The sequence below is a fragment of the Alnus glutinosa genome, chromosome 11 (genome assembly GCF_958979055.1).
Source record: "Alnus glutinosa chromosome 11, dhAlnGlut1.1, whole genome shotgun sequence".
NCBI lineage: Eukaryota > Viridiplantae > Streptophyta > Magnoliopsida > Fagales > Betulaceae > Alnus > Alnus glutinosa.
Genome location: NC_084896.1, coordinates 21060201 through 21087834, shown reverse-complemented (window position 1 = coordinate 21087834; position 27634 = coordinate 21060201). Strand labels below are relative to the sequence as shown.

Here is a 27634-nt window from a genome sequence, read left to right as displayed (position 1 = left end):
AACAATTTATGACGACATCTATCCTGACGAAGAGGATTTATTGAATGAGGTAAGTTTTCTGGTTGATGCAATAAAATTTATTGAAGAAAATAATGATTACCATGTGCTGGATGAAAGTCCACATAACGAGGGATTTCAGTTGAGTAACGAGGAAATTAGTTATGTTGATTTCATTGGGATTGAAAAATTTCTATCAAATTTACTCAGTAATGAGTTGGATGTTGGTTTCGGCGTGTTAGCTGACAATTTTAATTTTTGTGGTAAACAAAGAATTGATAATTCTTCGAAGACTTTTATGGAGCGTGAATTGGAGAAAATAAATAATAGACGTGAGAAGATTGATTTATTTCAATTTAGTGTGAGGCTAGTTGTTGTGATGGGTTGCATTATCTTCTGGTTTCAAGTTATTTTGGTATTAAGAAATACGGGATGGAATGAATTGATCGGCCATCCAAAAGATCGAGGAAAAGAAGATTTGAATTCGAGGACGAATTCTTTCCAACCCGGTGAGACTGATGCAGGAGAAAATCAGACACAATATTTGAAGATTATTTATTGAATAAGATCAGCCCGAGAATGGAAATGATCATACAAAATATTTGAAGAATATTTTTAGAATAATATATTTCATGAGAAGAATCGTATAAAATATTTGAAGAACATTTTTAGAATAATATATTTTATTTTTTGTATTTCGTTTTATTAAGGTTTTTGGGATTTTGCTATTTTTGGTAAAATTCTACTAAAGACCAAATTTTCAACTATATTAGCTCGGCTTGTGGGCGTTTTCCAACCGTTGTTGATTATTGATAATTTTATCGAATTCAGAGTTTGTCTCTGTTTTTGGGGTAATTTTCCTGTTTTCTTCCTTGCAAACTACTTGTTGATTAGCCTGCAGAATAATCGCTATTCTGTTCCGGCGTCAAGTTCTTATAAACTCATTCATCACCTGCCCTTGGCCGATGTGGTATTCTCTTGGAAATATTGCGCAGAAAAAAAATAATAATAAAGGTTTAATCCTTTGAGGTTTTTGTGACCGGCCATATCATTTTCAAATTTTATAAGTTCAGTGAGAATAATTTGAATACATTAAAGTTTTAAATTATATCATCTATGATGACCAATTGTACATCAACTTTTTTGAGAGAGTGATAATTAATGAAATAAATCACCGAAAAATTAAGTGATAGAATGGTTTCAAGATCAATACTAATAAGATTAACAATATCACATCATTAGATAACACCTTGAGTGTGAAAGGTATACAATAATGTATGAAAGACACATTGACTCCCAATCAATGAAACATTTAAAATTAGACTTTCAACCACGAATTGAAAGTGAAATGCAGAGGGACATTACATGACTAAGATTTTATTTTATTTTATTTAACAGTGTATATGATATCACATTATTTAAAATTTTTGAGTGATATAGCAACATATTCATAACGTTGCATCATGTACACCATTAAATGAAACAAAATAAAATTTCAACCCCATCATGAAGTGTCTCCTCTCCATTTCTCCGGCCATTTCACTTGAAATCTAGATGATCAAAGTATTGGTAATACATTTTTTCTGAGTTCATAAAGAAGTATAAACAACTTCAAATAATTAATGTTGATTAAATAGCAATATACTTTATAGGTATAATTAAGATCGTACAACAGTTTGTATAAATATTTGAAAGGTTTTTTTATAATGAGAAATATAATTTCAAATTTTTTACATTTTTTCTTTTTTTTTTTCAATGATTGAAGCAAGTTGATTTTTTTTTTTTTTTTTTTTTCAATGATTGAAGCAAGTTGAATTTACCAAAGTTGTAGGCATACATAGTTAAATTTTATTTAATTATTCCGCTATTGCGCACATTCTTTAGCGGTATTATAAAAGCAAAAAAAGAAAAAGAAAACAAGATTCTATTCCCAACGAGTACCTGCTCATGAGGTCACTCACACCAATGGTCTTATAAAAAATAAATAATAATAATAATAATAATAATAATAATTAGAAAAAAAAAATTAAGAAAACGAGATTCTATTCCCAACGAGTACCTACTCATGAGGTCACACCAAAGGTATTATTTTTTTTTATTTTCTTTTAATAAAAAAAAAAAGAAATTAGAAAATAAATATACACCCAATAGTGAAGGTGTTATGCTTATAATTAATTTTCCCTCTCTACTTTTCTATTCCTAAGTAATTTCTATCTTTTTAGATTTTTAATTATGTATGAGGGTCTAAACGTGACATGATCAATTCACCCGCCAACTTCCAAGTGGACCTCTTTAGCTAGATTTCATCCCCCTCCAAATTAATTCTTTGGTTTTTGTATGCTTCTTCCCTTCTTTAATTAAGAGGTGACATTGACGCCCACACTACACATAAGAGATCTAGATGGATATGGTAAGTCTTTCTCCAACGGTTATATGAGGAGGGAGCATGTATTCTTTTATTTTTATTTTTATTTATTATTATTATTATTATTATTATTATTATTATTATTTTTTCCTTTTATTTGTGCATTGTTGAGCTACTTTACCATGTGGCAGCAAGTTATTTCTTAATTAGCTAATTTTTGTTACAGGCCGGGCTAGCCCAATTTGAATGCTCAAGAAATATAACCATTTGAAAGATAAGATGAGTCGGTGAATAATATATAGATATATGATATATTGTCACTCCAAGACATAATTTTTAATCATCTTTGTCCACGTGACAATTTTTCCTTTTATTATTTTGTTTTTCTTTTTTAGAAAAAAAATCTTAAAGCTGGTTAGAAGACTACCTTACCATATGGTCAAAGTGACCAAGAGTTGTATCTTAGATATGATCAAAAGATCATATCTCTAATATATATATAATTGAGTTGGACATATGCAAATTGGATATGCGGAAAAAGATATTGTATTTCATTTTTACAGATATAGTTAATCATGCATGTAAGTGTGTTTTTTTTTTTTTTTAGAACTTGTTTCTTTATTTTTTATATTTTCAATATATTAAAATAATAACTTTTAATTTGATGGTTAGATTTACATTTTTATCCATGTCTGTTTGAAACCAACTTACTGCATATATATATATATATATATATATATATATATATATATATATATATATATATATATATATATATATATATATATATATATATATATATATATATATATATATATTATAGCATATATAGAATACACAAGTTGGAAATAGGTTGAAACAGATTTTAAGTTGAATTTAGAAAAACTCAATATTTCTCAAGATTAGTTCTATATTGACTAAGGAAAAGCTAATAATAACGTGGGATCGCTTTTTTTTTTAAAAAAAAAAAAAAAAAATTGTATAAGAAAATAGTTACATGTGATGATGATATCCACTTCTGATCCGAATAGAAGAAAGAGCGGATGATCCTAAAAGTAAAAATGGGGTGAGTTTTTCAATAACAGACCCAACACAAACTACAATAGTGTTGAAATAATTACAAAAAATAAGAAATTGGTTAAACAGGTGACCCGATCAATTGCCTAGAACCTTTCTTATGAACTTGGTTAAGTTTTTGCAGGGTTTAAAAGCTATCTTTTAGGGTTAAATATTATTTAGCCCCCTCAACTAACAACCATTTTTTATAAAGTACCACGAACTGATAAGTGTCATGCTTTAATTAGCCATTCAAACTACCAATTTGTTACAACTTAGCCCCTTCCGTTAAACTTGACCATTATGTTGGACGGGAAATCAAGTTTGATTAAAATCATCCAAAATTACTCTTATTTTAATCATTGAAAAATCAAAATTACCTGTTGTATTAATTAATTAATAGAAAAAAAACTATTTTTTATAAAAATAGAAGAAAAAAGAAAGAAAAATATATAATTTAATCTAAGGATAAATGCAAAATCAGTCTTTATAGTTGGTCAAAATTACAAATCGCTCACGGCGGTATAAAAAATAATTACAAGTCCTCGAGGTAGGTCAAAATAACATTTTGGGGTAATTACCTTTTCCCCCATCAACTACCAGCCATTGTCAACATGCCCCGATGAACTGACACCTCGACCAAAAGAGAGCATCCAACTACCAACTTTACACACTTTGCCCTCTTCCGTCAAGGAATTCCGTTAACTTGGACGGAATATTCCATTTTTGGGTGTTAATTTTGGTTTAAAGACCAAAATGCCCTCCAACAGTAATTAATAAAAAAAAATATTAAAATTAATATGTTTAAAAAAGTTGAGGGCATTTATGTCTTTTTACGAATTAAACTGACGGAAGGGGGCAAAGTGTGTAAAGTTGGTAGTTGGATGCTCTCTTTTGATCGATGTGTCAGTTCATGGGGGCATGTTGACAATGACTGGCAGTTGATGGGGGAAAAAGGTAATTACCCCTAACATTTTATTCTCTGTAGTCAAATTCATCAAAACACTTAACAGATTCCATTAATGTACAACATATCATCACCAATAGAATAATGACACATATCACTTTTTTTAAAAAAAAAAAGAATAGAAATATATAAAAATTAAAAACTTAACAAATTAAGTTTTGGGATAAATGAAAAATCAGTTCAAGTGGTTGACCTAAATTACAAACCGCTTCTTGTGGTATAAAAAATAATTCAGATGTCCTTGGAGTATGTCGAAATAACAATTTAGTCCCTGCAATCAAATTTGGTCAAAACATTTAATGGATTCCGTTAGTGTGCCATATCATCACTAATAGAATGATGACAAGTGTCACTCTAAAAATATATATATGTATGTGTGTTTGTGTATTAATATATTAAATATATATATATATATATATATATATATATATATATATATATATATATATATATATATATATATAAAACCTAAAATTTTAAAACTTAAAAAAAATTAAAAAAGAAAAAAATTGAAAAAGAAAAAAAAAATTGAAAAAAGGAAGGGGGTGGCCTGCGAGCTACCTCAGAGGTGGCCGGTGGCAATAGAGAGAATCTGGCCCAAGTTGTCACGTGCCACGCACATGACCAATTTTCCATCCAAGTAAACGGCAACCTCTAGTAAATGGGGTTAGGTTGCAACAAATTGGCAGTTTGAAAGCCCAGAAACCCAGATCATGACACTTGTCAATTCATTGTGTTTTATAAAAAATGACTGTTAGTTGAGAAGGGTAAATAATTTTTAACCCATATTTTTATTCTAATACGTTATTAAGAGTCTTTAAAGATGTTTTCATTAATCATTATTTGTTAGGATTATGAATTTTTTATTTGTAATAATTAGAAATAATAATTAAGAATTATGATTTATAATGATTAAGAATCCTTGTGCATTTAGGAGTCGTTTAATATAGGAGTAATGCTACTCTTCACACTTATTTATTACACTAATTTTACATCCGTGATGTATTTTAAGTGACTTCACACATTTGTCACTTTTTTCTTTTATTTTTTTAACAAAAAAATTCAAGTTGCCCTACACTTAAGGGGTTTTTTTGGCTAATTTCAAATTTAATGACAGTACGTGCCAACAAAACATTTTCTTATAATATTTAGTTTAAAAAACATTTTGACACTTGTGAGTCAGATACAAGTTAGCCAAATTGCTTCTTTTTTCTTCCTTAAAAAAAAAAATTCAATCACGCAATCATTTCATTAATGTCAACTATTTTTTTTTTTTCCTCAACCTCTTTTTATTAGCTAGTCTTAACTTTCTAATTTAGCTTAGTTGCTATAAAAAAACTACATCATATTTGTTGTAGTTATTTTAACAATTTATATTTAATTTTATTCTCTTTTTTATTTAAAATAAAAAGTAAAAAGTAAAAATAAATAAATAAATAAATTTAAACCCTTTAAAAAAACTACACTACGTATACTGAATTTTTTGTTTTTAGTACCTAAGCCGAATCTCCAACTTTCAGGACATTTATCTTGGGAGAATAGCTATAATAAATTAATGAATAATGATTCGATGCCACCTAAATATACAATTTTTCACCACCTTACCTATGTGGTAAGGTGGTCCCCCACTATTTTTTGAGTTTTTTTATTTTTTAAAAATAAATTAAAGTGGGGGACCACCTTGCCACATAGACAAGGTGGTGGAAAGTTGTATATTTAGGTGGTAGTGAATCATTACTCTAAATTAATAATGTCTTCTGGATGCATCCACCATTCTCCCGAGGTTTAGACCACTTGGATCGGAATCATTTGAAATAGTTTTGGACACTAAGTGTTTTTGAATTTTTTTGTCCGAATATTAAGGTATTCTAGCAAGTAATTACATAAAGAGACCTCGGGTTATGAATATTCTGTGTTTTGATATTTTAATTAGCAAATGTCATCATGAATATTCCATGTTGTGTTGCTTTCGTTTTGTTGTTTAGTTGTTAGAAAGTCTGTCGGTGATTTTTCTGTATTACTGGACTGTTTATGGCTTGTTAGCTTGGATCAGCCCTATTTTCTTTGTTAGAGGAGCGTTATTGTCAAAGAATGGCTCCAATATCTATCCCCGTAATATTTGTGATTTTGTTGACAGCACCCAAGTCAGTCTTCTGGCTTAGTGTATAAGGTATCGTTGTGCCTCTATTCACTGTATTTGCCTTCGGGCCTTTCAGATTAATATATGTAGCTCCGGTTACTTTGTTAAAAATAAAAAATAAAAATAAAATAAAATAAAATAAAATAAAATAAAATCATTTCGCCATGTCACCACTGGATCTCTCTTTCAAGCTCCATTTGCTTACAAAGAATTACAAAGACTTGTACCTTTAATGAACTTTATATTATTTTACATTTTCTTTTTTTGTTATATATAGATTATTTTACATTATCATGGGAATAGAGCACTTTAGGGTAGTGCTCACAGTCCTTTGAATAAGATTTATTTAATATTGACAGGCTATAAAGTATTTCTTTCTCTAGACCCTGTAGCCTGTAGGATCTGAAAGCTCTTATTTATATATATGGAGCCAACTAGTCTCCACATTCCACACGCCTAAAGCAGGAGCATTCAAAGGGGTTAAAACAAACGGTCAACGGGTCATATGCCGTTTTATATGGGGGCATGTTGGAAGATGATGGTAGTTCATTGGGGGAAAAGAGGAAGATGGTGGTAGTTCATAGGGGAAAAGAGGAAAAAAATGAGGGTAAAACGGCGTGTGACTGACGGAATGGGGGAAATGGTTATCTTTGGTAGTTGAATGCTCTATTTTGGTCGAGTTGGTAGTTCATGGGGGCAACACACATTTTTTGGTAGTTCATGGGGGGAAAAGGTAATTACCCCAAAATGTTTTGTATTGTAATGAATTTTTTTATTTGAATAGTAATAAAAAATTATTGATGTGATATAAAAAATGAAAAAAAAAATGAGAATGTTTTGATGTTGATTGTTATTGAAAAATGTGAAAAAGTAAGAAAAAGAGAGAACATGATTGCAGCCCATTGTGGTGGCATGGCAAGTTCATTGCCAAACAAAGCCAAAGTTTATATCATTACAAACAAAGACTGAATCTCACTGTGGGAGTTCCTATTAATGTAAGGATAGAAATTTCCTACAAACCGGCTTGTAGGAAATTTTATACAACCTACATATAAGAGTGACATGTGTCCTTTAAACATATGAGAAACACATGTTTTTTATTAATGTTATTAAAAAAAGCATGTGAGAAGCACATGCTATTAAAACAATATGTGATTTTCACATGCTAAGGGATACATGTCAATCTTATATGTGGGTTGTATGAAATTTCCTACAAATCGGTTTGTAGGAAATTTTTGTCCTGCATGTAAGGAAAAGAATTTCCTACAAACTGGATTGTAGGAGCTCCTACAACCCAGTCTGACATGTATCTCTTAGCATGTGACAAGCACATGTTTTTTCAATAGTATATGTTTCTCATATGATTTTTTAATAGCATTGATAAGACCTTCTCCAGATAACCCCCAAAGTGCCTGTTGTTGCCGGGGGAGGGAGGCCAGCCTCCCTCCTCCCGGCTCGTCGTGTCCCTTAGTCCTTTTGGACTAAGGTGTTTTGTTTTTCTCCTTGAGTTTTCCCAATGGTGGCTAGATCTCTCCCAGCCTTTAGGGCTGTAGAGCTTTTGTTCCCCCCGGTAAATCTGGTGGTGGCTGTCTTTCCCTTAGCCTTTTGAGGCTATGGTGGCTTGTTTTGTGTTGTTTTTTTTTTTTTTTCCTTTCTTTCTTTTGTCTCAGGCAGGAAAGCTAATATCAAGATGTCCAGCTTGGGAAAGTAGCGGCCGTTCGTGTCCTTTAACGATGGTTTTGGCCAGTTTTTTCAACTGTTTTCGTCAACTTTTCGAAGCCAGATCTACACAACCACGTTTGTTTTTTCAAGACACGCGCCCCTGAGCCTTGTTCCCCGACATTGTTCGCTCTCGCTACCAGAAGTACTGGTCTTGCTGGTAGTCGGAGTCCAGCGCATAGCCTACACGCGCCAGAGAGCCCTGTGCTCTTTGGCGCTCGTGATGGCCACGCTCCGCCATTTTCGGGCCGTGCATGGTGGGGTTGAGGACTACTTTGGCTGATCTACGGCTGGGTGGTACCGGTGACGGTGCGTGCCTCCACGCGCCGCCATCTCTGGCGGAGTCTGTCCTTGCCTCCTCTGCTGGCAGCTTGGTTTTATTGGTTCTTTTTCTTGCTTTGTGCTGTGTATTCCATTGTTTCTCCTGTACAGTCTGCATGTGTATTGCTCAGATTTTATTGGAATTTTTGTTGGCTAGATGCTAGATCGGTCCTCTTTTATTTGTGAATGAGCATTAATGTAAGGGAGGCTCAAATGTAATTCTAGTAAGGTTTGATGTTTTTGCTCAGGCAGCTGTTTTTAAGTTAGATCATCTGGCTTAGAGTGTAGGGGGTCTTGTCCCTCTATTTCTCATGATGTATGACTTATGGCTTTGCAGATTTTATAATAGCACATGCTATTTGTTTCAAAAAAAAAAAAAAAAATAGCATTGATAAGAAAGCACATGCTATCATATACTTAAAGGACACATATATGTCACTTTTTAGATGCATGGTTATTAAGACATTTCTGTCCTAATTGATTTATATCCCTTTTAACTCTACCTTAAGTCCCAAAATCGCTTCACCCACCAAACCATACCAACGAAGTGCCTTGATGCTGGATAGAACTAAGATTATTCTCACAGTGTATGATAGCAGTAGAAACTGAGAATTAATTGAAGATTAAAAAGGTAATTCAAGAAAAAAAAAATAACAAATAGGGAAGAGAAAGATCATAATTTCCCCAAATAAGCAAACAGAGAAATAACCTGAAAGGCTTAAATTAATTAAGTAATACTTCCAAACTTGATTCCAAAATATTAGATGAGATATCAATAAAGAACAATAGTCAAACCGAAACTCTTCAGATCAAATAGCAACCAAGAATAAGAGTTGTAGTGAAACACATCCTAAGACAATTATATCTCAATAGGTTTATGTTAGATAGTCATGAAGGGATACTTGTAATACATATCAATCACTTGATCATTATATAAACTAATATTGTCCTATGTTTGAAGTAGACAGAACATATTGAACCAAATCATCGTACAAATCATCTTATACAAAATAATACAAATATGCTTTTGTATAAGAAAAAGTTCAGTACTTTCCAAGTAGAATACTTGGATAAAAAGAAAGAAAGAAAAAATAAAAAAATAAGCCGAAACTTGGAGACAAAGAAAAATATTTGTAGAGAAAGTAAACTATATTATTCTAAAAATAATCTTAAAATATTTTGTATGATTCTTTCCATTTTTGTGATGCGATCTTATTAAAAAAATAATCTTCAAATCTTATGGCTGATTTTCTCCTACATTAGTCTCACTAGGTTAGAAAGAATTCGTCTCGAATTCAAATTGTATTTGTCTCAATCTTTTGGATGTCCATCAATTCATTCCATCCTGTACTTCTCAACACCAAATCAACTTAATACCGAAAGAAAGACAACTTGCAACCCATCACAACATGACTCTGAATATTAGATTTGAAGTTACTGAAACCAACTTGAGATAAAGTAATCTTCACAAGCTTTTGATTGATTGTCATAAATTCACTCTCTATAAAAAATTTCAAAAAATTCTTGACCAATAAAAATCAAATTTTCTTCCAACAAGCCAAAACTAACATCAAGATTTTGTTTAGGAAAAATTTCAATCCCAAGAAAATCAACATAATTAATTTTCTCAAGACTCCATTGAGATATTTTACCATTTGGACTTTCATCAAACACACGATTATTCACTTTTTATTCAACCTCTTGACCATATGACAAAAAATTTATCTCTACAAGATCTTCATCATTGACATTGTATCATAAGTTGTTAGAGAATTTCAATTTACAAAACATTGAGAAGGATCTTCAATGTTTTCCTCATAATATTGAAATTCTTTATCAACAAACTGTTCATCCAAACCATGATGTTCCCGAATCAGAACAGGATTGTGATATGAGTTCTCGAAATTTGATTCTGAATCGCGATCGTTAATATCGCAATACATCTACATGTTTTGCACTGCTAGACGTTGGGTTAACTCAGCAACCTACCTCTGCAAGTCTTTAATCATCACGTCTTGTATATATACTATATTTATGGTACGTAAGAGACTTCCTCATTCAGAACCTGTACGTCTAGGCCAACCACGATCACCAATCATAAAAACTAATGAATTTTTTCTAGAGGACGACGCTAAGCTCTGATACTAACTGACGCTAGACAGAACTAAGATTGTTGTGATAACGTATGATAGCAGTAGAAACTAAGGCCTCGTTTGGTTTGCGGAATAGGCCCTTGGAATGGAATGACTATTTCTATGGAATAGTCATTCTTTTGTTTGGTAGGGGTCTATTCATTTACGAAGAGGAATACTTATTCCTCTAAAAAATGAGAGGAATAGCTATTCTTTGGGGTAAATGCAATATTTTTCAAAAAAAACTATTTATTTTATATTTTATTTTTTTTTTAAAAAAAAATCAAACCCTTAACTGGGTGGCCGGCCACCCAGTATATGGAGCCGGGGGTGGCCTATGCCACCCTCGATTCTCATGGCCACCCCCGATAAGTATTTTGGGGGTGGCCAGGCCACCCCAATGGGTGGTCGGCCACCCATGGGTTTTCTTCTTCTTCTTTTTTGTTTTTTTTTGTTTTTTTTTTTTTTTTGTTTTTTGTTTTGTTTTTTTTTAATAATTTGATTTTCTTTTCAATTTTTTTTTTTTTAAATGTGAGGTTTTTTTAGTAATTTTTTTTTGAATTCCAATTAAAATCTATGTATTCTTACCAAACTAAAGATTAGGAATAGTCATTCCATTCCGACATCTTCTATTCCTAGGAATGACTATTCATTTTCCTAATGGAATAGCCATTCCCCAAACCAAACAAGGCCTAAGAATCGATGATTGAAAAAGATAATTCAGAAAGAGAAAAAATAACTAATAGGGAAGAGAAAGACCTTAATTTTTCCAAATACGCAAATATAGATATAACTCTGAAAGACTTAAATTTAATTAATATTTCAAAACTTGATTCCAAAATAGGAACCTGATTGCTGCACTACAAGAGTGCACAACAAGTGCACTCTCCCCTTCACATGAGACCCCACCCTCATCTGAGGGGGAGGAGTACACAAGTTGTGCACTTGTTGTAAAAGTATCATTTCCCTTCTAAAATAATACAGACTATCTTCATATAGGAAAGATGAGTGATTGTTACACTCATGCTGCACAATTCCTGCACTCACACCAGATACAAGGAAGTAGGGCCCAGTGTGTAGGTCCCACTTCCTTGTGTCTGGTGTGAGTGCACAAGTTGTGTAGGTGAAGTGTAACGATCATTTTCCTATAGAAAAAGTTTGTCTGGGCCCCACCCTCATGTGAGGGGGAGGAGTGCACAAGTTGTGCGCCTATTGTAAAAGTATCATTTTCCTTCCAAAATAATACAGACTATCTTTATATAGGAAAAGTTTTGAGTACTTTCTAAGTAGAATACTTTTTCTTTTTTTTTTTAATTTTTTATTTATTTATTTAACAAAGGATCTGAATATTTCATTGATCAAAGATCACAAGCATAAATCTCTTACATCACAAAGTATAAAGTTCTACAAAATCATAGTCACATGCTATGAGGTTACATAGTTATAGATACAAACAAAATTCTTACAATAAAGTGTTATCTGTGACTTTCATCTTCTGCTAACCCATGTACAAAAATAGTTAAAGAGTAGATCTGCTTCGAGCATACTAGATCTAAGACAATGGTAGCCAAATATCCTAGTAAAATTTATTTAAACCGGCTGTGAGAGATAATCCCTTACACTGAACTATCCAGGCCATGAGAGATAATCCCTCACACCTGTCTTTATCCCTTATATCGTCAATTAGGGTAGATCTAAAGAGAAGAAAACTCTTATTCGAAGCAAAAACACAACCAGCAAATAACAGCAGCTGCTAGGGAGGAGATGAATGGCATATCATGGAAGTAGATGGACGAATGCATAGCAGAGATACCAAAATTGCTGATCTGGTCGGAGAACACCTACAAACAAAAGAAAAAACCAAAATGGGAGGGGGAGGGTAGAAGCGAGGAGTAGAATTGGAAAGGGAGAGGAGGAGGCCTCCTCCTCCCAGATCTGTTTTCTGAGAGGTGAAGTCTAGAGCCGACTTCTCTCCCAATGATGTCTCATGTTCCAAGCAGAATACTTAATTGGATTAAAAAAAAAAAGAAATAAAAAACACAAATATAACCCAAAACTTGAAAGACAAAGCAAAATATTTGTAAAGAAAGTAAAATATATTATTCTAAAAATAATCTTCAAGTATTTTGTACAATTCTTTCTATTCTTGTTCTAATCCTATTTAAAAAATATTTTTTAAATCTTATGCTTGATTTTCTCCTGCATCAGTCATTCTTCTCCTTCTCGTCATCGATGTTTCTGTAAACCTCCCAGACAAGGACAGTGGGAGACGGAGAGCTCCCAACTTTAAGAGAAGCAGCCGCAATTCGGAATGGACGGGGATGCCCTAAGCGGAGAGTTCCTCGCTCCTCATATCGATCAAGAAGGTTTCTTTGACATGTTATAACATATATATGTACATATGTTACAAATTCTATACGGACACTACAATTTTGTTTGTATTTTTGTTTTGTTTTTTTTTTTTTTTCTTTTTTTTTTTTTTTTCCTTAAAATAAATTTCAGCTATCTTCTTGATGTCTTTAAATTAGGGAAAAAGCTAACTGAAAATATTTATACCGTGAAAAGAAGTTTTCAACTATATGCGTGGATGTGTTAATTTAGGGTTAAATACCTTACCACCCAATGTGGTCTAAAGGGATGGTTGAACCACTTCTACATTATTTATTTTTTATTTTTTTTAAAAAAAGCCTCAAAATAAAAAAAAATAAATATGGCAGTCACGTGTCGCTGACGTAAAAATTTGTCAGTTTTGAATGAAAAAATTGACGGAGGTATCATTTCCGTCTTTTTTCATAACATAGGTACCACCTATAATAAAAATGAAAATTGAAAAAAGGTAAAAATTAAAATTTTTAAACCACAAAGGGTAAAGAGGTATTTAACCCGTTAATTTATATGTTTAGGTGTTTTGACACACAAATGAATCTACTTTTGTGCTCCATATATGTTTTGACAGAAAGGTCCAAGTGTGGGTCACATTATCAGAGGGTAAACATTCAACCATACATGGGTGGAAAGGCACACTAGGACCCATCATTTTGGATTCGATTAATAAATATTAACGTTTGGAATGCGAAATAACTATTTTATTAAAAATAAATAAATAATTTTTATTATAAATGAAAAAATGTAAAATGAAATAATTTTGGTGTTAGATTATATAATAAAAATCTAAAAGTACTTGAAATAGCTATTTCCATTGTAATGAGGGAATAACTATTGCTTCAATTGAGAAATATCTATTCCTCTAGCTTTTTTCGTAAATATAGAACATATCTCTGGCTTAGTGAATTTTTAATTTAAGATGCATCTCTATTTGTATCATCAAACGAATAGTTAATGAATAGCTGTTTTAACATATAATTAAATTAATACAGGTTGTAAGAATCTAATTAAAATATTTAATAAATTTTTTCTTGCGTTATCTTCCTAACATGGTCCCATTTTTTTATAAATTTAAACACCTATTCATATTTTCTTTTTGGTTAAGTAAAAATCCTTCTTTAGATATATAAAACCTATGCTAGGGGGTATAGGTTGAGAACAAATCAAAGCGACCATAAATTAATAATTGAACTCAAATTTATCTCGTCCAATCAAATAAGCCCAAGCTGAATTGTGATTGAACAAATCAGTACTATTTAAGTTTGCCACTTGAACTTTTTATTGAAATTCTGGCCCTAACTTTCATTAATTCGACCAATTATTAAGGAGGTCAGAAAGCAAAATAAAATAAAGAAGGAAGATTAACGACAAAACGACAGCAGACGTTCATTTCGTTCCGGAGAGAGTGGCTTCCGTCATGAGACCCACCAAGTGGGGTTGGGAGTTGGGAAGCACAGGACCACTTGGGTTTTTTCTTTTTTTGTAAGTGCTCCATGTTAATTACCTTAAATAAGGATGCTTTGAGGTTTCCATTTCCTTCCAAATCAGAAAGACTTTGCGTCCCTGAAAAACATCACTCAAAACAGAAACAGCTTCTTCTCTGGTTCCCACCCCTAGTCCCCCCCTCTTACATATCTCAAACAAGTAAGCTCTATAGATAGAATATCTATCCCCATGCATTAATTTCCATTTTCTACACCTATTTTTGGATTATCTTGTGCTGATCCCATTTCATACTTTAATGTTCTTCTGCTTTTAGTTGCACCGTTTCGTTGCTATTGCTATTGTTCTTCTGTTTTTAGGTCTATATATATATATATATATATATCCTCTCATTTTTTCTTTCGACATCTTTGTTTAAGCAAATAAGTTGTTCCACAGTTTTACTATAATTTTACGACTAACAAGTATTTGTGGATCTAGCAGAAAGAAAATGGGGAGAGGAAAGATTGTCATCAAAAGGATTGACAACTCGACTAGCAGGCAAGTGACTTTCTCCAAGCGAAGAAATGGGTTGCTCAAGAAGGCCCGTGAGCTTTCCATCCTTTGCGATGCAGAAGTTGGACTTATTGTCTTCTCCAGCACCGGCAGGCTCTACGATTTTGCCAGCTCTAGGTATACTCTCTGTCTCTCTGTCTCTCTGTCTCTCTCCTGCATCCAAAAGAATGCATTTTTTACTCGGTTATATTAAGGTTTGTATTGTATATTGGATCTAGGTTACATTCTGTATTGCAGTACTAATATATATGGTGAAATAAAAGCAGCTTATTCATCGAAAAAAAATAGGATCGATATAGGTTATATTTTTTTAGTTTGCTATATTACATGCTTTTCCCGCAGCTTTTAGCTGATTCCGTTGGTGAAATTTATTGTAAATAGGATATAGCTAGGTTACATTCTGTACGTATTGCAGCACTACTATATATATAGTGATATAAAATATTGTTGACACTTCTAACATCGTCAACCGCCGTCTTAATGGTAAGTCAATGATCGAGTACCCCGCCAGTTTTTATCATCGCCTCACTATTGGCAATGACAAATAATGATAGAGATAGAGGGTTGTTGGAGTGGGTTAGGGATGGCGTCAGAAGCTTCCTTTATTTATTATTATTTTCAATTATGAATGAATTTCTTTTAACCATCAGAACGCATTCCAGCAAATTAGCTAGAACACTAGATGCAACAAGCATCCTGACTCAACCAACTGCCTACAAGAAAGCAGCTATATGTTCAAAACACTTTACAAACAACAAATCCACTCTACAACAGAACCCTTACCAATTATCTACACACTCAAAACAGCAGCAGATATAACAAGCAGACTATCTTTTTTTATTATAGCTGTTCAAATGTTATTATACCTATAACAAACACCATAAGCCCTAGGGGTTGGCTCAATGGTTAAAAGGGTTATTTGGGGTTATTCATTCCCAAGTTCGAGTTAGCAATAAGTTGAAATCCGTCTTTTTGAGTCAGCCTCCAGGCGAAGCCCACTATTCAATTTGGTCCATGTAGAGAGGAGCGCAAAATATGGGCCTCAAGTTTACCTCTTAAGGGTGGGTATACGAAATGCCCTGCCTTTAATAGATTTTCGGTCCTAATAAAAAAGAAAAAGAAAAAAAGAAGTAAAAAAGGAAAAAGAAAAGAAGAAGAAGCATACTACAGCAACCAAAACCAGAAAACCATTAATGAGACTCTTACAATCAACTAAAAACCTCAAACAAAATATGTTGAACACTCAAGTGGACCTGCAAACCTTCATCTGCTACATAACTCCCCAACAGCAACAAAACAGGAACCAATCAAACTATCAGGCATCAAATGCAAAAAGGGCTCTTACAATCATCTCCAGTAAATATGCTAGACTCAAGTCAAACAACAAACCTTCAACTGCTATATGAAGTCTATCATGCACCAGAAAACCAGCACCAGCAGGGAATCCGTCAGCATTTCCAAAACTATAGGAAACTCTTCTGCTTCCACAACCTGCCATTTTTTAAACTAGAATAGTTGAAGATATACCCCAACTATTACAAATGGCCACATTCTCTTCATTCTCCTTCAATTCACCCTTCCCCAATAATTCTGGTTCTAACCTCCCAGCATACTTTCTGCAACATTTTTTCTTTTGCATTCATTTTATTTCCATATTTAACATCATTTCTATGCCTCCATATACTATATACTGCAGAGCCCCAAGCCAATTTACACACCACATCTTTCAAGCTATTTCCTTGCCATTCTCTTATACTTTTCCTTCAAATATCCTCCCAATCAGTAGGTATACTTGCCTGAATGCACGTCTGCATTACTGCCCTCCATACCCTTCTACTAAAACCACCACAAAATAATAGGTGGTCATGGCATTCAAAAGAAAAACCATTTGACATTTCCTTTGGCACCCCATGCATTTCAACAATCAATAGAAATACCGTTCTTTACTGCCAGCCATAGTAACTGCATGCTTTTGGATTGCCATTGAAAACCAAATAAACTTCCACCAATGACCAATCCAAGGGCGGAACTACGGGATTGGGGGATAGAAGTCCCCCCAATTTTTTTAAAAAAATTTATTAAATTATATATATATATATATATTTTATGAATTCGACCCCCTAAAATTAAATTTTTTTATCCTCAAAGACCGTTATTTTTTAGTTTCGTCCCCTTATCTCAAATCCTAGTTCCGCTACCGGCACCAATCAACCCTTGGTTGCTTTACCCTTATTGCTTCCCAAGTTTCTATACTTGTTTGATTTTGAAGCTAACCCTTTTTATATATATATATATATATATATATAGGAATATCAGTACTTCCTTCTTTATCATGGATAGCTTAATTAATTTGGACATTAACCAAACTTTCGAACCTAGAAGGCAACCAATCCCATTCTTATATATATATATATATAACTTGATAACCAGGGACGGAGTCATAAATTATTATGGTTAGGGGCCAAGGGCCAAAACATTTTGTTGTTAGGAGCTAGTAGACTAATTTTTTTTTTTTGGTGGAAAATACGATTTACCCTCCAAAGTTTTACCACTTTTTCACTTTTGCCTCAAATGTTTAAAAAGTTACAATATGCCACAACAAAGTTTCAAAAAATTTCAATGTGACCAATGTATTAGTGATTTTCATCTTTATTAATTGAAATTATTGAAAAGACCTAAATTCTTTTTTTTTTAAAAAAAAGTGGTCGTAACCACCCCATGGGCCAAAAAGGGTCGCTCGGCCACCACCACGACGCATGGGGGGTGGTTGATCCACCTCCATCTGGCCGAAATAAGGGTGGTGAGCATGGGAGTGGTTTCAGCAACCACATGGGGGATGGCTCAGGCAACCCCCAAGCCCCATTCCTACCAAATGGGGGTGGATCGGCGACCCCCAAATGGGCCAGTCGGCCACCTCCTTTTTTTTATTCTTTTTTTTTTTTAAAGAAAAAGAAAAAGAAAAACAATGGCATTTTGAGAATTAACACGTATATATGGGGTAATTGTGATTTTTGTACCAAAAAATGCATGTGTAGCGTACGTGAGTAATTTTCCGTCATAGAAGACGGAAATGACTAACGGAGTGGTTACAATATTGAGAATTTTGGAAACTTTTTTAGGCTACATTGCAAATTTTTTAAACATTTGAAACAAAGTGAAAAAGTAGCCCAACTTTAAGAATGTAAATTATATTTTCCCCTTTTTTTCTTTTTTTCTTTTTTCAAAGAATTTACGGGGTCCATGACTTATACCAACCCCCCATTCCTCCGTCCTGTCGATAACCCATTCCTCCGTCCTGTCGATAACCATGCATACTCATCATAAAGAATACCATCTGGTCCATCTGGATGCCAAGAGTCCAAATGGACAGTAGCATTATTCTAATTAATCCTCTAGCCTTTTTAACCCCTACCCACCTTCCCTCTTCTAAACACATCAAATCCCATGATACCTTAGTTTTTTCAGAACAGATATCACTGCTACACGTACCATTCCATAAAAAACAATTAAATTTTTGCTCCAATATTGATCTAACCACCTTGTTAGGTAAGACGAAAATTTGAGACCAATAGATTTGAAAGCTATATATACAGAACTGAAGATAAAAGTTTGAGCCTCCAGCAAAGAAGAGATAGCCATGAATCAATCACGCCAGAAGCATTTTGGGTGGTGACTAAAATGCTCTTCATTGAGAATAGACGATCGGATATGGAGATTTAGTTAGAAGCTTCATCTTCACTCTTCTTGTTAAGGAAATTCTAACCAAGCTCCAGGTTTGACTGACTACAAGGGACAAGGGTACGTGATTGATCTGAGAAAAGCGTACGGTCCCATGCATATATACAAAGCAAGCAAGTAAAAAGCATTAACATCATTGTTCAAATACAAGAAGGATACTTTTAAAAACTCTTGCTTTTGATTAGTGTACAATTTTTACAAGACAGGGCGTATTATTAGGTTTTAAATTCAAAATAAGATCGAAGAAGATGAAATTAACATCATTGCTCAAATACAAGAGCGATACTTTTTCCTTTTAAAATTCATTTTGATGCTTGATTTATATCTACAACTACTTTCTCTTTTTCAGCTAATGTTTTCTTTAAATTACTTCTATATATATATATATATGACTACGTGTGCTAAGTTACTGATGTTGATGATCTCATGACTACGTGTATTATCAGCATGAAATCTGTTATTGAACGATACAACAACGTAAAAGAGGAACACCATCGGCTGCTGGATCCTGCTTCGCAAGTTAAGGTAAACATTCAAGAACCTTTGTTGGCATTATCTTTTCATTTACATCGGTCTTGCTTCCTTATTTGCCAAATGTTAATTATAAAATATACACAATATAATATTCGTTTTATTATTGTTCATCTCTGACAAAAGATATGAGAAAGCCGTGGTGATGAACTCACATACATGAATTGATCGATCAGGTGAATAGCTTCAATAAAATACTGGATCAAATTGAAAGTCTGGATATATTTCATCGGTATTTTGAATGCTCAAGTATTGTCCCCTTTTCTTTTTGTTTTCTTATCCGTTAGTACCTGGCCTTCTTCAAATATTTGTATCAGATATTTAAACGCAATTATTCTTCGCATAACAATATTTTATTTTAAATCAAATATGTTTAGTTATTAATGTTCTTCTCACAAAGTTGCTTCCTGATCTTGTCATAGCTAGGCATTTTTTTTGTTAGCACATGCCAAGAATAGTTTCTCTCTCTATTTTTCCACATGTATATTAAATTCCAAAAACCCTTTATAAAAGTGAAAAACACTATTTAACCACAAAATGATTGTGTACATATCCAATAAAAAATGCATATAAAGTCAGAAAGGTATGGAATGGGCATTCTTGTTGTTTTTTTTTTTTTAAAAAAAAAGACTACATTTCCAAGCCAAGGGAATTGAATATGGATTTCATCCTCGATCTCTAGAAGGGAATTCACATTCCCAACAAACGGGATTTGGGAGTGATAAAACCAATGAATCTCATACATCTATAGGCCCATTGACACTCTTAAAAGACGTATCGAGAAAGGAGGGGACACCATGACTTATAAAGTGTCCAGGTAAAATTAAGAAATCTTAACGATGTGGGACACTTTAACACGCTCTCTCATGTGTGACAACTAATTGCCAAACATGTAGACAACAATAGGAGGGAAACACCCATCATCACCCATCATTGCAAGAAATCTGTGGTTCTGATACCATTAAAAAAATAAGAGCAATTGGTTTAGGATTGAGAAAGAGCTTCTAAAAAACATAAGGTACTCCAGCCGTTACTTGATCCATAAATTGAATAAAAAAACACACAAAAGGAAAGCATGTCCTGTATGACATGCTATATTGTAGAAGGCAAAACTACAACGGATGAAGTCCATAATAGTGCACCAGTGGGTCCGCCAAGATTTCCAATAGGGATTTGATTCATACACAACACCCTCATGTGTGGGGTCCACCCTCATGTGAGGGGTTGTTGTGTGGTTGTTGTGTTGGTGTTGTAAATTTAACATTTTCCTAAGTCAAGAGCCACAACGGTAACATCTCCAACATATGGTAAGTTTCTATAAGCCAAATGCCACAACGGTAACTTCTTAACTCAAGGCATACAACGGTAACTTGAGGAAATATTCTAGAGATAATATCTTCCTAAACCAAAGCATATCTTCTCCGATCCCATGATTTACGATAAAGCTTGATCTGTATGAGATTCATTGGTTTTATCAGGGAGGGTAGGAGTGTGGATTACCTCCACTAAAGTGCAAACGAACAAGCTAAGGTATGCTTTTAGGATTCCACCTCCATCCAAAGGCCCCAGTAATCTATATGGTATATATATGTCAACTCTGTGTAGTAAAATTTGTATTATAAAAATAAATGATTGAATGATTATGTTTTTTGTTTTACTAAACAACGTGTTTAGGCTTTTAAAGTCTTTTCCAACTATTCTTCTTTCTATATATTATTCGAGTTCGAATCAATTTGCCTACAACATTCTCCACAAAATGACTTATCCTACCTCTCTTTTAGAAACTGTATTGCCCCTCAGTCGGATCACCTTTCGACAATTTGAAGGATTTTTCATTGGGATTTGATTCCTACACAACACCACCACAACAACTGCACAACACCCCTCACATGGGAGTGGACCCCACACACTGAGCCACACCCCATGTGAGGGGGTGTTGTGCAGTTGTTGTGGTGATGTTGTAAATCTATCATTTTCCTTTTTCATTACCTTTTTGTTGATACAGTTTCCGGTATGGTGACGTGTCAACCTGTGATTCGTCTTTTGTCTTCCACAGATTACTTTCCTCAATCCTGCAAAAACAATAAACAACTAGCTAGAAGGGGGTGTCGACTACACCACTCCGATGCCTAAGTCAGTTCAAACTTGTGACTTTCTGTAGTGAATCCAAAATCTCAGAGCTTAGACAATATATCTAAATACCTGGTATAGTATTCTTATTTGTAGGATCATAGTTAAAGACTTACTGGAGTTCTTCAAGCACAGTTGGACTAGGAGTCTGAGTCCTGGATTGTGTAGATTTCAACCTTATCTCTATAGAATTTGAATCGAGTATAAGTTGGACAATATTCTCTACCTCTTCATATGAATTCCACATTGATAGGTACCTTATCCCATTAATGTTGGGATAAGGGTCAATTCCGAGAATCTTGGGATTGGAATCTTATCAGAAATCCCAAGACAGGATTCTATGCCCACGAATCTTGGATATAAAGTTCTAACGGCCTTCTAACACTTACTTGTTGAATCTGAGAAGATAGCTTCAAGGCGATTTCATCATACCCCGACCAATTCTCCGAGGTGGAAATGTCCGAGACGTGTTCGTTCCATCCAGACTAGGAGATCTTGGTACATTCCGCGCCTTGTGGAGTCTTTTTGTCTGAGGTGATCAATCTACCGAGATATGTCATAGTCCGAGGTACTCAAGCACTGAGTTGATTTCTTCGTATAAGGTTGTGACAAACATTCGAGGTGTTCTGGCCGAGGTGACCAAGCCGAGGTCGGTCCTGTGGGTCGAACCTCCGACTCTGCATGGGGACCACGTAGCTTCAGAGCTGATTATTTTTCCAACACTTCTATACCCCTACAATTTCATTGCCTAGATGGTAATAGAGTAGGGGATGTTAACAGATTCTACTCTTAACATAGTTGTACGACACAATAGCCCCCACACAATCATACTAAAATTTTATATAGCTACAATTATTCTTCGCAACCACACAATCATACTAAAATTTTATATAGCTACAATTATTATTCGCAACGTACACCCCAATTTAAAACCAATGAAATATCTACAATAGTCCGTTGACATTGCATTATGCTACCCAAAGTAAGAGTGATTTATTTTTCATGGGTTATCAATCAACAAAAGTCCAAAAATAATTGCAGTAAATAAATGACAATACATATGGTTTTTGTTGATGAAGTGAAAATTTTTTAAAAAAATTCTTCAAAAAAAATACCACTTTGAGGGCAATCACCACCAACAAATTCCACTATAAAAGAAAAGTTTGCAAACTCTTTAAATACTCACAAAACCTTTATAAACTCAAAGCTAGGCTTGTAATCCCATAAGTGACACATGCAGAGATTGAAGAAGCTTTTCACTTAGTCAACAAAAATCTCACTCCAGGGATAGTTGACCACCAACAAATTCTACTATATATAGAAGAAAATTTTGCAACCTGTTTAACTTACAAAACCTTTGTAGACTCAAAGCTAGGCTTGTAATTGTATAAGTCACACACTTGTTTTTGGCTCCAAAGCGGCTTCAAAACTCTGACCTTCTTCTAGAATGACTTTCCACGAATGCACTTGTTCGATCTCTTCAAATTTGGCTCAGATGAACTCACCAACCAGTCCCCAACAATCTAAAAGGGATTTAGGATTTTATAATGGTTTGGAAACAATGAAAGAAGTAAGAATAAAGGTTTAGGCTCAAGAAGAAACTAGGCTTTCTCTATAAGGTTTTCAGGATTACCTCTCCCTTATCTCAAAAGTAGTGTAAAGAGAGAATCAGAGCTGAAAAAAATTAAATTATCGAAAACTCGCTTGAGCGACTATCACGCAAGGGTCAAGCAAAGTTTTGGGTTATGAATGGGTTAACCTCCAAACTTGTATGCTCAAGCGTGGGTCAAACATATATGAGTTGAGTTGAGTTGAGTTGTCTTCATAAAGTGCATGTCTGAATCACATTTTAAACCAACCAAACTCAACTCTATCTCAACTACTATCGGTTACAATCCAATTTACCCATTTTTTGACACTAGGATGTACCAATTCGAATATTAAACCCAATATTTTCAATAGACAACACTTAAAGAAGTTTAAAGTAGAAACTGAATGAAGTTGCTAAAGTATAAGTTGCCCAAGAATAACAACAAACCGATTTGTGAAAAGATTATTGGTATGGATTCTTCATGGAGCATTTTAATGTAGGATGGAAAATATGAACTGCAATCACAAGTCTTTAATTACGCACATAAAATCTAATGGTCTCAACACTTCACAATATTAAAAAAGGACAACAAGTTTTGAGTAGTACCTTATGGACAAGGAGCATGATATTCAACTATAAAAGTATAATGAGAACAAAAGAAAATATATTGATTTAATTTAAATTCTATTTGGAAAATAACATCGATCGTATGTCAATAAATTTTTTGTTGTACCTAATGCAAACTTCAGGTATAACTCACCCTTTAAAACCAACTTCCAATGGGAGAGTGCCCAAGATTTTATATACACATGATTAAGATTGTACTTAAGTTATGTGAGACACTTAGTATCATAATATACCACCACTCTCCATAGCTGACGTCCACTGCAGTCCATTCTATCGACACTAACCCAATTGTAGCCATTTCTCTTTTGTCGGATTCACTCATCTATCAGTATTCAATGATTTAAAACTATGCCCATACATAGTACCAAGACATTCTAATCCAGCTTATAGGTCTCCCCTTATGTGACACGACCATAAAGCCGCAAGCCGGCCCCTTTGATTCCATACTAGATGTGGTGGTTAATTCCGATATCAACTTGTTATTGGCTTGTGTTTGAGAACTTGTTTTGTGTTTGGAAACAGACAAAGCTGCAAGGTCTAGTTTCTTGAATTTACTTATGGTGACAGATAAATAGGGTATTCAAGATTCCTAACCTCCCAATCAACTTCAAGAACTAAATAATAAACTTTTCATAATTTTATTAATCACTTTCCTCCTTCTATAGATGGAATACGTTATAAAATTAAGAATGAATTGAAACACACGATAAATATAGTCCTACGTCTACTGGGACATGAAGTCCCTTATTCTTCTATGAAGGGCCTGCTTTATAAGCAAGACTCCTCCTACTAAGAGTCATTCTTTCTTTATGAGCAAGACTCTTCTTTAATTCCCATCAACTCTAAGCGGCCATTTTTATCTTCAACCATGATTCCACTATGACTTCCTTAATTCGTGTTTTGTTCTTCAATCCCAACTCCAAAGGAACTTTGAGCCACATCTTCTATTTCCTTAGGAATTCCTTCTCCAATAGGAGTGTGGACCGTAACAATACCACAGTTCAGGAAATACATCCATCCAAATTGAATTAGTTTTTATTTTGCAACCTTGATGAGTGATCTAATTTAATTTAGTCATATCAATCTTGCCTATCTTATATTATGGTGTATAGTTCTAACCTTTTGTCTTTTATCTTTTATACTTTCTAGTTTTGGCAAAGGGAAGCAACAAGCTTGAGGCAGCAACTGCAATATGTGCAAGAATGCAACAGGTATAATCATTGAATACTTTATAATGATCTTAAATAATGTATACATACAAGACTGAAATTGAAATTTCAAGAATTCCTTACTTAAAAGCCAATGATTCTACCATCCTTCTTATTGGTCAGGTAATCATGTATATCATTTTGACATCCAACCACGAGAACTATGGCTCATTCAATTCAACCCTAGAAAGCCTAATGACATCAACTATGACAACTACATAAAGACCAATTGCACCTACCCTTCTCATTCATTTCGTTCTATCGAGGACCACATCTGAAAATAAACAACCTATCATCTCATGTCCTTAAGGATCTCAACCCCGCATTTGCTTTTGCCCTCCCCTAGTTGTCTACAACTTCAGTCATATCTCTTTCCTTTTAGGAGAAACCACCCCCCACTCAAAAAACAAAAACAAAAACAAAACAAAAAACAAAAAACAAAAAAACAAATGAGGAAAAAGAAAAAGCTAGTTCCTGCGTGGTTATGGTTTAATACAAATAGTATAACTGGCACATACATTAAGTTGAGAAATAAAACTGGTGACAATGTCTTCTAATAGGAGTACAAACGTAAAATAAAGCTTAGTGAAAGACATTCATTTAATATATATGGACCAAAACAATAGATATTAGTGAATTGTCGATATATGTCGTGTGCATGCTTTTATGTGCCTGGAAACTTTTTTCTTACATGAAGGGAGGCCATAACTTAAAACCATGGATCTAAACTTGACATGATAAAAGTCTACAGCTAGCAATAGCTTTTGGATCACGTAGAGAGATCGAACCTTGAAATAGTTTTGGTAGCTTACAAGACTAAAAGTGGCTTGTGACACTATAGTCCAGCTAAATCCACATATCATTCAATTCTCATAAGGCCTTTTTACTGGTTGCATTACTGCCAAAATACTTATTTTTACACCACAAGGCACATTTACTGTAATGCATGATGGATGATGCATAATGATGCACAAATATGGCATTTTGATATCAATTTTAAGGAAACATATCAAATCCTTTAAGTACTACAAATCTATCTGGTGTGATATACGCAGACATCTAATGGGCCAGGAACTTTCTGGTTTGAGTATCAAAGATCTACAATATTTTGAAAACGTACTCGAAATGAGTTTGAAGGGTATCCGTATGAGAAAGGTATGAACTCCTTACACCTAGTCAAATTTCGAGATCCCACCTATGTACAACACATGCATGAACCCTTAAATTTTTCCTTTTTCTCTTGCAGGAACAAATTTTCATTGAAGAAATAAAAGAACTAAACCAGAAGGTATAGCTAGAGGATTGGCTCAATTTCTCTAGCTTTTCATTTGGGACTCATTCGATCTTCATCACAAAACTTTCATGAACTTCATTGCAGGGAAACCTTACCCATCAAGAAAACCTTGATTTGCATAAAAAGGTAGACATATTTCATAAAGAAAAGGCAGAGCTGCAAAATAAGGTATTTGAAATAAACTTGTGGATATGTTAAGAAAAAAAAAATCTATTCCATTTGTCAACATTCCCTTTTTTATGTTCATATAAGAACTTGAGTCATAAGTCCCTTGTAATCATCTTGCAACTGGAGAAGGATAGAGGTTTTCTTGTGGCTAAGCCTGGACAATAGCTTTGGCTCTCAGGTCTACAAAGAAAGAGAAGTAAATGAAGCAAGAAGAAGTTCACATCCTCTACAAACTATCAACAATGGATATGACATTCATGCAGCCATCCATCTCCAGCTAAGCCAACCTCAATCTCAACATAATGAAGCACAAGCAAAAGGACCAAAATTGGGGTATCTTTTTCAAATTATTGATATACTATACAACTTTATTGTGTGCTGATTCATCCATTTAAACTAATCCTATTAATATCTCATCAACTTCTGTAACAGACTACAATTGCAATAATGAAGTTGGTCAACAACTGGGGATGACTGTCCATCATTATCCCATCAACAACTTGCTACAATGGAAAATTAAGCTTCTACCAATGAGGTCTAATATTTCAGCTATTGGTAAAATACATTCACCATAGTAAAATTTGGATTTGATATGCAATTTTCTATGAGGAAAACTTAAAAATTTGTCTAAGATCATCCTTTCTATGTTAATTTATACAATAAAGTGTCATGTGTTTCACCTGCTTGTTAGTTGTAGATTCAACTAATCTTTGGTTTATGAAGAAGAGATTGAAACTTTCATGCAAGATTTGATTTTTTAGTTGTGGACTAATTTGAGTTTTTGTAAAATAAGGAATAAAAAAAGGGGGTTGAACATTAATCTCTTCCTAATTAATTTTTTGACTTGTCCAATTACTTTTATATGTTTATATCACTTAAGCATATATCACAACCTTACACTTGTCTAACATACACCCAACTAAATAACATGCTAGAAAAAGGCCAAAAAGAACATAAGTTTTACCATATAGACAAAACATTACATGACATTACAGTTTTAACAATCTCCTGAATGCCTTGTTGTGTGACTCCCAACATTTCTCTAAATTATTGAGACTTATCTCTTGGAAGAGATTTGGTGAAGATGTCCACTATTTGGTCTCACCAACATATTCTACAATTCTCCTTAGCCATATTGCTTGTGACGTTGCCAATAATGTCGAAAAATATACTCGGCCTTGGTGGAAGATTGTGCCACGGTTTGTTGCTTCTTAAATTCCCATGAAAATACATTGGAACCAAGGGAAAAAGCATATTCATAAGTGTT

General features: G+C 33.7%; 1 protein-coding gene across 4 annotated transcripts; it reads left to right on the top strand.

Moving 5' to 3' along the window:
- The first annotated feature begins 14450 nt into the window (after positions 1–14450).
- LOC133882284 (MADS-box transcription factor 23-like) lies at positions 14451–27089 on the top strand. 4 transcript variants are annotated; one of them, XM_062321411.1, is made up of 9 exons: positions 14451–14564; positions 15009–15197; positions 19265–19343; positions 24847–24908; positions 25961–26060; positions 26152–26193; positions 26284–26367; positions 26546–26700; positions 26800–27089. In XM_062321411.1, the coding sequence occupies exons 1-9, from the start codon at positions 14500–14502 to the stop codon at positions 26813–26815; spliced, it is 792 nt and encodes a 263-aa protein (XP_062177395.1). In that variant the 5' UTR covers positions 14451–14499; the 3' UTR covers positions 26816–27089. The 4 variants fall into 4 exon arrangements, with proteins under 4 accessions (XP_062177395.1, XP_062177399.1, XP_062177397.1 ...); XM_062321413.1 differs by lacking the exon at positions 14451–14564 and adding an exon at positions 14613–14726; XM_062321414.1 differs by lacking the exon at positions 14451–14564 and adding an exon at positions 14723–14726 and having other exon boundaries at positions 15006–15197.
- Positions 27090–27634: the final 545 nt, after the last annotated feature.

What these genes read in the sequence shown, in the direction of transcription:
- LOC133882284 (XM_062321411.1), top strand. Translation starts at nt 14,500, where the DNA reads ATGAGACCCACCAAGTGGGGTTGGGAGTTGGGAAGCACAGGACCACTT. An exon ending in CTTGGGTTTTTTCTTTTTTT is followed by an intron (nt 14,565 to 15,008) that starts GTAAGTGCTCCA and finishes TGGATCTAGCAG; the next exon opens with AAAGAAAATGGGGAGAGGAA. An exon ending in ATCCTGCTTCGCAAGTTAAG is followed by an intron (nt 19,344 to 24,846) that starts GTAAACATTCAA and finishes TATACTTTCTAG; the next exon opens with TTTTGGCAAAGGGAAGCAAC.